General features: G+C 38.9%; 1 protein-coding gene across 4 annotated transcripts in view; it reads right to left on the bottom strand.

The window, feature by feature from the left end:
* SEC23IP (SEC23 interacting protein) overlaps positions 1 to 12,191 on the bottom strand; it is a 40,268-nt gene that overhangs the window by 16,272 nt on the left and 11,805 nt on the right. For all 4 annotated transcript variants that reach the window (XM_008581200.1, XM_008581201.1, XM_008581202.1 and 1 more), the window contains exons 6-12: positions 9,641 to 9,761; positions 7,834 to 7,923; positions 6,463 to 6,604; positions 4,864 to 5,072; positions 4,386 to 4,504; positions 3,814 to 3,966; positions 1,850 to 1,945 (exon numbers count right to left, since the gene is read on the bottom strand). In XM_008581200.1, the coding sequence (XP_008579422.1) occupies positions 1,850 to 1,945; positions 3,814 to 3,966; positions 4,386 to 4,504; positions 4,864 to 5,072; positions 6,463 to 6,604; positions 7,834 to 7,923; positions 9,641 to 9,761 (930 nt within the window). The remainder of the gene's footprint in view (positions 1 to 1,849; positions 1,946 to 3,813; positions 3,967 to 4,385; positions 4,505 to 4,863; positions 5,073 to 6,462; positions 6,605 to 7,833; positions 7,924 to 9,640; positions 9,762 to 12,191) is intronic.

The following is a 12,191-nucleotide window of genomic DNA, read 5'->3' as shown; positions in this document are numbered from 1 at the left end:
CAATAAAACCCACACCCAGCCCAGCCACAACCAAGCTGCCACTGGAAGCCCCATAATCTCCCCTGGCAGAATGACAGGGGTGCCACAGGCCTCGACCATCCCCCCACCCCCCTCCTCCTCCCTTTTCTCCTCTCCCCCTCCCCCACAACTGCTCCACAGCAACATCGTAGAATGTAAAAATAATAATAAATAATTTTTTTTTAAAAAGAATTAATAAGCAGGTCGGCATTTCATGTTTGTTTAAAAGCATCATGAACTTCACAGCCATAAGAACACACTTCAGAGCCATTCCCTTACACAAGAAAATCCAAACTTCCACACCCGCCATTCAGGCCTCTGGAACTCTCTTATCCTATTGCATTCCTAGCTCATCTAATGTTTCAGCTATAGGAAAACACATGCCTGCTCCTGGAAGGCCATTTCCTCTGATTCTACCCCTCCATTAAGCTCAAGCACCAACACCTTGGGGAAGTCTTCTCTCTCTCACCAATCCCAGGCCTCTCTGAACAAGCCAGAACTTCCACCCCTCATCTGGCTATAGACAGCAATGACCGCACTGTCATGGGACTGATGTGTTGTCATTTATAGTCAACTCTATCCCAACTAGACTGTGTACTCTTGATTTATCTCCACAACCCAAGAATTGAGCACAGTGCCTGACCTAAGAGATGTTCTATAAAATGGTGAATGACTCAATCCTTAAGCTATCCATAAAAAAATCAGTCCTATGACTTTAATAGCCATATGCCACATAAAGTGGCATATGTTAAATTCCAAATAAGTAGCACAAATAATAGAACCACAGAAGATCAAAAGATGGAAGTATCATCAAAGACCATGTTAATAATAAAATAGCCACCTTAATCGTTATCTAATTTTTCTAACTAATTAGAAAATCTCTATAAAATTAATTTGATCAAAAAATTAAAATTAAATAAAACAACTAAGTTTTTCCCAGTTATTTTTTTTTTAATGTTTTTTAGTTGTTGATTTATTTTGTATTGTTAGGAATTTTCGCTCTCTGGCCATTTAATGAGATGTGTGTGCTTCCTCATCTCTTTAGATGGTGAGAGGATTGGGAAGAGACATAGTTATTCCTGGGTGCTAAGCTTCACATGCATTATTTCATGCTCACTCCAACCCTATGAGGAAGAAATTGTCACTTGCATTTTTTTTTCTTTCAGCTTTACTAAGGTATAATTGATATACAAAGAAGTGCACATATTTAATGAATGCAATTTCATAAGTTTGGACATACACATACACATGTGATTCCATCACCACCCTCCAGGTAATAACCAAACCTATTACTTCCAAAAGATTCCTTATATCCCTGTGCTTTGTTTTGTGCGTGTGTGTGTGTGTATCCCTCTCATTTTAGAAATGAAGGAAACTGGGCTAGGATCCCCATTCTAGCCAGACTCCATAAAAATAAAAAAAAGAAAGAAAGAAATGAAGGAAACCAAGGATTAGAAAAATTAAGCAAACTGTTCACAAATATGTAGCTAGTATGAACTGGGAATCAGGGCAAACAACTTATCTATCTGCCCAGGACTTAACCAGTTTTTACACCAGGAAATCCTCAAATATCAGTTTTAAAACTGAAAGTCCTTGTCCTGGGAACTCTTTCTGTCCCAAGAAAACCAGAATGGTCAGTTACACTAATTTGGATTTAAACCCAATTCTGACTGACTCCAAAGTCTGGGCTTCCATTAGCTCCATTATTGTGCCCTAGGTGGGGAGCAAACTAACTTGCCTAACCACAGTGGTATCGAAAATTTCAAAAATAGAAATGATCTCTGGTCACACACGAGTTTTTGTTTTTCTTGAGGGCAGAGATGAATCTTACCAGTTTGGCTGCTTTAAGTTTTACAAAGTTAGCTATCTTCTTTCTGGGTCCAAGGGGTATCCCCATTTCCTTCAGGTCATCAACTGTACACATAAACTTTAGAAGGAAACAAACAAGCACATTAATTAATCAAATTAGTGGCAGGTGAACTGACACTGGTATACAAAAATTAGAAAAAGAAATCACATCATGTAAAGCAATCTAAGAGCCAGTCAATTTTCAAAAAGTTGATTTTTTTGTTTTTAAATCATAGATTTGTTTGGCTATAAAATCTCAGGCCTCCATATCTAAATCATTCTACCTAGTAATTTTTTTTTTTCCTTTTTGTCTTTTTTACTGACCGGTAACGGGATCGCAACCCTCAGTGTTGCACCCGCACCGCGCTCAGCCAGGGAGCGGGAACCGGTCTCCACATAGGATCTGAACCCTCGGCGGGAGCACCGCCGCACTCCCAAGCGGCGCACTCTCCAGTGCGCCACCGGGCCGGCCCCTACCTAGTAATTTTTAACAGAAAATTTGTACAAAATTCCAAAGCTATAGTCAGGCACACAATGAAGTCTCTCCCCTCCACTCCTGTCCCAACCACCCAACTTTCCTCTCAGCAGGAACTGCTAGCAATTTCCTCTCATTGCAAAGATCTCTCACATATACAAAGCATCAACATGTTATTCTGTGTGTGTCTGTGTGTGTGTGTGTGTAGCCTACTGAGCAAACAACACTGAACTTTTGCTCTTTTCATGTAATGTATCTTAGAGATCAGTATCTCTGACACCATCTCATTCATTCAACAGCTGCTGGGTACTCCATTATGTGGATGCACCACAAGTGATTTAACTAGTGCCCTACTAGTGGACGCTAAAGGTGTTTCTAATGTTTTACTATATTACAAACTGCTGCAGTGAGTATCCTTACAAACATTCTTATGTGAATACTTTTCTATAGGAAGTATTCCTGGCAGTGAAATTGCTGGAGCAAAGGGTATGTAATTTTTATATTTTAAAAGATTTTGCCAAACTGCCCTCCATACAGGTTGTAACAATTTACACTCTGACCGACAATATATAACAGTGCCTACACCTCCCCTCATCCTGGCCACGTAGTATATTATCAAACTTTCTATTTTTGTCAAACTGATAGAATAAAATTTTTTCATTGCACTTTTTTTTTTTTCTTGACCGGTAAGGGGATCATAACCCTTGGTTTGGTGTTGTCTGCACCATGCACAGCCAGCGAGTGCACCAGCCATCCCCATATAGAATCCAAATCCACGGCCTCGGCGCTATCAGCACCGCACTCTCCTGAGGGAGCTACCAGGCCAGCCCATCATTGCACTTTCAATTTGTATTTCTCTTACAAGTTTTCATATAGTAAAAAGCCATTTGCAAGGCCAGCCCCATGGCTCACTCGGGAGAGTGCGGTGCTGGTAACACCAAGGCCACGGGTTCGGATCCTATGTAGGGATGGCCAGTTGGCTCACTGGCTGAGCATGGTGCTGACAACACCAAGCCAAGGGTTGAGATCCCCTTACCAGTCATCTTTTTTAAAAAAAGCCATTTGCTATTCTTTTCTGTAAATCATCTGTTTATATTCTTTGCCTATTTACCTACCATGTTGATGGTCTTTCTGTAACTGATTTGTAGAAGCTTTGAGTATTAGGGAAACAATGTCTACAATATGTGTTTCAAATATTTTTCCTAATCTATCACTGGTCTTTAGATGTTGTTTATAGTGTTTACTGCTATGCAATATTTTTTTCTTTTATGGCTTCTGGGTTTTGTGTCCTACTTAGAAAAGCCCTCCCAAAGTCTAAAAAAAGAACTCTCCTGTGTTTTTCAATTATTTAAACTCAAGTCTCTACCTTATCTGGAAAGTATTTTAATGTAAGAGTGTCTAAATCATTCTTAATTTCCAATCTTATACATAGGAAAAACAATTTAAGCAAAAATGAATCAAATAATCAATACCAGAGATTCCATATCAATCTTTTCCTTTTCAAAAGTGCTAACATATTCAGAGAGGCTAAGTACATCCAGAGTTTCTTGCAAAGTTAGAACTTCTTCATTTTCAACATCAAGGTCACACGACTCATCCAAAGTCATCTTTGGCTCTTCGAGCATCTTAAAAAAAAAAAAAAAAGTAGGGGAAACATTACAAAGCTCAGAAAAACTCCCATATAATATCTCCTAATCTATAAAAAATCTTATACAATTTTGTTTTATAGACAAAACATAATTTTAGGTACTTTGCCATCCAAAGTTTGCATATTCTGAAAATGATATGAATTTAATAAACCAATCATGCTCCCACTTCCTACAATAATTTAGTTTACATTTTAAAAAATCACAAACTTTCACTTTAAATTTGTAATTCATAATAGGAGTAAGAAACGCAAACAACCAGCCATATGATTCCATTACACTTCTAAACCTCAGTGTATTTTGATATATAAAAAGTTTTAGGAAACAGTTCAGATTTTGGAAAACTGTTCAGCTCCAACTCTAAATCTAAATGCTAATTGGACCACGTGCAGACATACCTGCCTTTCCTGAAAGTGTGGCTGTTTCATAACTCCATTAGCAACAGCAAGAGGCCCAGGAGACTTAGATAAATTTAAATCTTTTTGATTAGACAGGATGTCGAACAATATTAAAGAACCTAAGAAAAAGAAGCATTTTGTTTATGATGTATTAGGTGCTTTTATAACACTAAAAAAAATTCTGTTTTTTTTCCAAAGTCCCAGGCAGAAGTCATATAAAACTTAGATGTTAACCAAGACCCAATAATCAAATTCTTGTTTTATCAAACAGGAGAATAAATTAAAATATATAGTATTCCTAGGTAATACTAGAGGTGAATAGCAAAGGCAGAAACTAAATTCAAAGCATTCATTTCCACCCTTCATAAAACTTAAGATCTGTAATTCTAAATCTGCACTAACAATGTCAACCACGCTGAAAGCACTGATGACTCAACAAAAATTAAGTTTAAAATGTATATATATTTGACAGTTTTACCTAAACTGTGACCGGCAACAGAGACTCCTCCTTTGAAGTCTGGGTTCCGACTCATAAAAAGTGCATGTAGACGGTTTATCTCCATTCCTACTTTTTCCACAATTGCCTGACAGTAGGTGGGGCTATTATAAAATAAAATATCTAGCAAGGTTTCATTGGTAAAGTGACGAAACCGACCAATACTTGGTAAAGTGATTTTCTTGATGTTCCTGTTTAAAAAGGAAAAAAAAGTATATTCAGTCAATATCCATGTTAAATCTATGGATTTTTAAAAGTGTAGATTCTGACTCCTGAAAAAACTGAGTAAAAAACTCTATAGGCTAATTACAAGTTGATTCTATAAACAGTTGTTATAAATAAAACAAGATAAAGCAAAAAAAGTTATTTGTGTCCATAACCGTACTATGAATTTTGAGATTCTCTGAAGAGCTGCTATGTAAAATAAGTCATATGCTAAGATTTTAGTTTTATTTTTAAAAGTAATGCCTACACTTCCATTTTTCTTCCAATTAACTAGAAATATGGACATCTGACAAAAATTATGGTGGAAAAGATAAAAACGAATGTCAAATGGGGTAAGAAAGATGCTACATGGAATGAAATCCTATCCTGATTTGAGAATGAGCAAAATGAAGTTCATGAACATCCACAGAGAAAAAAAATACCCTCTAACATGGACAGAATGCTGATTGTAGGATTAGTTTTATTAAACCATGTTCCCTGGAACATCATGATGCTCACTAAAATCTAGACATGTTACTTGCCCTGTGTGCCAGCATAAATATTACTTATTTTTTTGGTTCTCAACTAGGAGTATTCAAAACTGAGTGGGGCATTTTTAGTTGTCACAGTGCCTGATAAGCTCTGCTAGCATTTAGTGGCATTTCAACTAAGGATGCTAAATGGCCTGCAATGTAACTGTCTTGCACAACAAAAAACTGTCCTGTCAGGAACATCTCCACTGAGAAACAATCATCTAAATCAGTGGTTCTCAACCAGGTATGATTCTACCCTACAGGAGACATGTGGCAATTTCTGAAGACATTTTTGATTGTCACATGGTGATAGAGGGCCTGGTACTGTTAATTAGTGGGTGGAGAGGCCAGGGGTGCTATACAGGACAACCCACTATAGTTAGAACTGTATTTTATTTTATTTTATTTATTTATTTTTTTTTTTTCAAAAGATGACCGGTAAGGGGATCTTAACCCTTGATTTGGTGTTGTCAGCACCACGCTCAGCCAGTGAGCGAACCGGCCATCCCTATATGGGATCCGAACCCGGGGCCTTGGTGTTATCAGCACCACACTCTCCCGAGTGAGCCACCGGGCCGGCCCTAGAACTGTATTTTAAAGCCAGCTAAAATTTCTTAGATTCTCCTAAATATTTACAATAGGAATACATAAATATGTATGTACACACACACAGAAAAGTAGCATGTAAACTTTATAGTCAGTATTTAATCATATATCAGAGCAAGTATATAAATTTTTTAAAAAACATATTTGTTGAAGTCATAATAAACTATTTCATATTATGGTTTGAATTTTCAATCTAAGTTTGACTAATCTGAAAAACAAGTTATCTACATCTACAAACCTGTCAACACCAGTGGCATCCCCACTCAAGGAACTATGCCAATGAACTGGAAGGAACTCCACTCTGCTTACTTTCCCATCATCTAAAGATTTCTTGAAATGTGTCTGCAGCAATTTGAGAGAAACCACCCTAAAATCATCCACTACAAAAAAAAAGGGGGGGGGGAGATAAATTGATTAAATTGTCCTAGCTTGATAGCTAGGTAGCAATTACTTCAAATATGCTAGTTAATTGTTCATAACAGAAAGATACATTTTTAAAAGAAAAATAATAATGATGACAAAATTAGTAAAATAATAATTACCAACCTTTGGGAAGCTCTTTTCTTTTCATTATTTTAGGGGAACATACAAGTGCCTGGAAAACATTAGTTTAACTACCACTACTGAGAGGCATGGTACCTTGGATAAAGACTATGGAATCAAACCACTGCCTTATGATCTTGGCTTCAAGACTCTTCATACAGGAGAGCTTAAATTACCTACTGAGCCTCAGTTCCTCACCTAATAGTGGGGATAACAGTGGTACCACTATACCCCCAAACGTTCATTTGTGAGAGCTAAATAATACAATACATGCAAGGTACTTGGCACATACTAAGTATTCAATAAATATGAACTATTATTATACAGACATAAAATGTCAAAAATTTAAGGCAGATTCATGGTCCTATTAAAATAACGTCTCACAACTAACTCAGTTCAATGCACAGGTACTCCTAGTTGCCGGAAGTGTGCACGCAGAGGCTGACACATTTAGTAGCATTAAGGAATAATAAAAACTATAAAAGTGACTTTTACTTCTTATGTTAACTGTTACTACTCACATACCCTTTTACTGAATACTTCCAAAATATGGCTACCCTTTTAAGACTTCACTGAAAATATTGCTGTATTTAACTTCTAAATGTATCTGTAAAATTGTACAGAACTGTCTAGTGGGTTTATTTCCTTGTCTCCCAAAAAGGCTAAATGATTTCCTAGACTCCTTCTAATTCTTCAGGGTCTAGGATTTTATGAGTTATATATCTCATAAGAGCAAATCAAGTACAAATTAATATTTCCCAATAATCACTTAAATCTCATACAGCTCCTCAGCAAGTAGTACACAGCTGGAAACTATCCTAAAAACAAATACTTAAAAGCTCTTCTAAGGCCGGCCTGTGGCTCACTCGGTAGAGTGCGGTGCTGATAACACCAAGGCCACAGGTTCGGATCCTATATAGGGATGGCTGGTTGGCTCACTGGCTGAGCGTGGTGCTGACAACACCAAGCCAAGGGTTGAGATCCCCTTACCAGTCATCTTTAAAAAAAAAAGCTCTTCTATTAGTTCTCAGAGCATTCCATAAAATAAAATATGACTAACACTTACCACATTCAATAATGCTCCTAAAGCGTAAGTCACACACAGGTCCGATGCCATGTACCATGAACACCAAATGATCAACCTGAGGCATTTCCCCTATAAAAAAAACATACATACATAAAACCTGGGAATTTGGGTTTTCTTAATTAAATAGCAATATTCTAGATATCCCTTTTGTCATCACAAACTTGTCAAAGAAATTCATGACCCTTCCAAGCAAATAAGCCTCGCTACCTTCTACCAAATTAGAAGAACAATCAGTCCATCTTGGCAAATAACAGTGAACTAGACCAAGAGGTAGAGGAAGCAGGCTCTATTCCTAGAGGCTATCAACATATGATGACCAGCAGTTTGTACCTATGGAGGCTCCATAACTTTCTGACTGCTTCGGAATTCCTCAGGGCCCTAAGCCCCATACGGAGAAGCAATTTGCCAATATAAAACTTTAAAATTGTTCCCCAAAATCCTTCCCCTTGATTGGTTAGATTCACAAATACTAAAGGTACATCTTCAAGTTAAATGTATTATTTTTTCTACTCTAATTACTTCTTTCAGATTTCATGAGCACCTATTTACTTTATAATTTTGTAAGACAATGAAACATGAAGTATTGTCAAAATAAAATCCATTCTTAAGTGGTATAATAAGAAAAACCAAAGCACATACATTAGAGCACGGGCTGGCAAATACGGCCCATGCGCCAAATCCTGCCCTCTATCGTTTTTATAAATAAAGTTTTGCTGAAACATGGCTATGCCCATCTGTTTACATACAGTCTATAACTGCTTTCACACTACAACAGCAAAGTTGAGTAGCTACCAGAGTCCGATGGCCTGCAAATACTAAAATACTCACTAGCAGGCCCCTTACAGGAGAAGTTCATCAATCACCGCACTAGAGTAATACAAACTAGTGAGGCATGGAAACGCAAGCCCAAAAGTATTGCTAAAGTTCTGTTGCAACCAGCCAAGTGCTTCTCTGCAACAATACATATTTTAGAGTCCATATTATGTGGTTTGTGGATCTTCAACAAAATTTTGAATTAAAAAATAAAGATATAAAGGTGATAAAATCAAAAAGCCAGACATGAACCAAACTGGCTGATACCTGCATGCTATGGCAGGTAATCCTAATAACTGTGTTTCTTTTTTCACTGTTCTAAAGAATAATGCTAAAATAGAGACAACTAAAAAAAACCTCAGTGTGGAATATACTAAAAAGCATACGAACTTTACAGGGCCTGGTTTTCCAGAGTCTTGCAGTTTCAAATATTGACCTTGTAGAGGACTGGAAATTTTCCTCAGGCTATAAGTCTCTGATGTAAGATAAAGATTTGTGGCACAGCAGAGTTGTGGCACATCTTGAGTTGCTGGGTCAAAGACAGACTAGTTACTGATTGTTATGTAAAGATACTGAGAAATTGCTGTAAGAAGGAATGTTTGCTAAGACCAAGCTTGTGCTGATAAGAACACTTAATCGTCTACTGGAATGTCATCTGGCTTGTTTCACTGAAAGTTACCAGCCTATACTGTTAAACTATAACCCCACCTATGTCTCTTCCTGTAACTTCCTGGTCTGGAAAATAAATGCAGGAAGAGAACCCCAATTCGGCATTATTTTCTCAAATGGAAGGGTTGGCTCTTGCTTGAGCATTCCCAGGGAATTTAACCACTTCGGGGCTTCTCACTGCTCAGAAGAGATGGGCTTTGAGTAATCCTTTGCATCTCCATCACCCAGGGGAAGTGGGGTGACAAATCCATGTGGGATGAAGCAACACAAAGCAACACCTCAGTCCTTCAAAAATTATACACACCATCAGGAATTTCATCAAGGTTATCATCAATTCCACGCTTTACAACCCTGGGCCTTGTCTGTCCATCTTGTGTGGTCCCCCATTCATCTGGCACTGAGGAAGGCTGGAACTGAACAATAACCTTCAAGATACAACAGAATTATGACACAGCTCATTAACAAATTATATTCCACCACAGGCTAAGGAATTTATTTCAGTACATAATAAATTACACTTCACAGTATGGATAGTTTATGAATCAAGTACTACTACTATTCCCCCAAAACCAATTTTGTAAGAGACTGCTAGTGTTCATTAACCATCAAAATTAAGCAAAACAATTCCATTATTTCTAACACTTATGTTGGAAAATCATACAAGGAAATGAGAAGTAGTATAAGTTGATTTAAAAATCTGACATAGGGGCTGGCCCGGTGGCGCGCTGCTACAGTGCGCCGCTTGGGAAGCGCGGCGGCGCTCCCGCCGAGGGTTTGGATCCCGCATGCAGACCGGCCGCTCACTGGCTAAGCGGGGAGCGGGGGCAGCACCGGGGGTTGCAATCCCGTTGCCGGTCCCAGTCCGGTGCGGGCGCGACACTGAGGGTTGCGATCCGTTGCCGGTCACGAAAAAAAAGACCAAAAAAAAAATCTGACATAAAACTCCAAGATTACACATAAGAAATCAAGGGCTGGTTACCTGCAATTGATGAGTCTTTACCTTATAAAAACAGATAAGGCAAAAATCCTTTAAATGGCAAGATTCCCAATTAATTTACAAATTCAATTTCAATGACAAAAACCTAGCACTTTTTGGAAGAAATCTACTCTGTTAAATCAACTGTATTAAACTCAGCCCTGCGTCACACAGAAATTTTTATTTAAAAAAGCTAAATATAGGGCCGGCCTGGTGGCGCACTGTTACAGTGCGCTGCTTGGGAAGCGCGGCGGCGCTCCCGCCCGAGGGTTCGGATCCCACATACAGACCGGCTGCTCACTGGCTGAGCGAGGTGCGGGAGCAACACCAAGGGTTGCGATCCCGTTGCCGGTCCCAGTCCGGTACGGGCGCGACACTGAGGGTTGCGATCCGTTGCCGGTCATGAAAAAAGACAAAAAAAAAAAAAGCTAAATATATATATAATGGTATGCAAAATGTTTGTGTTTGTATAAAAAACAAAAGGTTAAGAGTGGTTACCATGGAGAGGAGAAATAGGGAGTGCAGACGTAGAAGGCTTTTATTTTTCACTTGATACCTTTTTGTACAGTTTAAATTTTGTTGGCATATGAATATGTTTTTATTTTTACTTCAGTATCAATAAGGACTACAGAAGTGATTAGATTATGAGTTGTTTTTGTTTTCTTTTACACTTTTCTGTAGAAATAAATAAATAAAAGCCTATATTCTGAGAAACTACTGTGTGGCAAGCCCTGTGCTAGATGCTTTCACATAAATCACCTTACTTCATCAAAAACATGACCCTGGAAGGTAAATATTATTGCAGGTGAAGTACCTGGAGCTTGGAGAAATTAAGTATGGAAAATAAATGAATCAGAACACCACTAATCAATATTTTTTAAAAAACAAGAAAAAGTGGAGACAATATAAATAAAAAGAGAAAGGACACATTTTTACTTGAAAGCTTAATAAAAACTATCATCAATGGTGCATAGACAAACTATGGCCTGCAGGACAAATTGGCCTATCACTTGTTTTTAGAAACAAAATTTTGGGCTGGCCAGCTAGCTCAGTTGGTTAGAGTGTGGTGTTATAACACCAAGGTCAAGGGTTCAGTTCACACTGACCGGCTGCCAAAAAAAGAAAGGAGGGCTGGCCTGTGGCCCACTCGGGAGAGTGCGGTGCTGATAACACCAAGGCCACGGGTTCGGATCCCATATAGGAATGGCCAGTTGGCTCACTGGCTGAGCCTGGTGCTGACAACACCAAGTCAAGGATTAAGATCCCCTTACCTGGGCCGGCCCGGTGGCGCACTGCTACAGTGCGCCGCTTGGGAAGCGCAGTGGCGCTCCCGCCGAGGGTTCGGATCCCACATACAGACCGGCCGCTCACTGGCTAAGCGAGGAGCGGGGGCAACACCGAGGGTTGCGATCCCGTTGCCGGTCCCGGTCCGGTGCGGGCACGACACTGAGGGTTGCGATCCGTTGCCGGGCACAAAAAAAGACAAAAAAAGACAAAAAAAAAAAAGATCCCCTTACCGGTCATCTTTTGAAAAGAAAAGAAAAAAAAAAAAGAAAGGAAACAAAGTTTTATTGAAAATATCATTCCCTTTAGTTTACATATTATCCCTGCTGCTTTCACACCATAATGACAGAGTTGGTACCTGCAACAGAGACCACATGGCCTGTAAAGTGTTAAATATTTTCTCTGTGGCCCTACACAGAAAAAGCTGGGCAACCTCTGATTTTAAGTAAAAAAATTTATTTCAGTGGTACATACCAAGCTTTGGTTAACATGCTGCCGTGAACAGAAACTTCATGAGAAAAATTTAAATTGCTGGGGCCGGCCCAGCGGCGCACTGGATAGTGCGCCGCTTGGGAAGCGCGGCAGCGCTCACGCC

This window comes from Galeopterus variegatus, unplaced genomic scaffold (genome assembly GCF_000696425.1).
Source record: "Galeopterus variegatus unplaced genomic scaffold, G_variegatus-3.0.2 Scaffold2292, whole genome shotgun sequence".
Taxonomy (NCBI): domain Eukaryota; kingdom Metazoa; phylum Chordata; class Mammalia; order Dermoptera; family Cynocephalidae; genus Galeopterus; species Galeopterus variegatus.
Note: the sequence above shows the minus strand (reverse complement) of the source record. Positions and strands in the feature narration are given on the sequence as shown.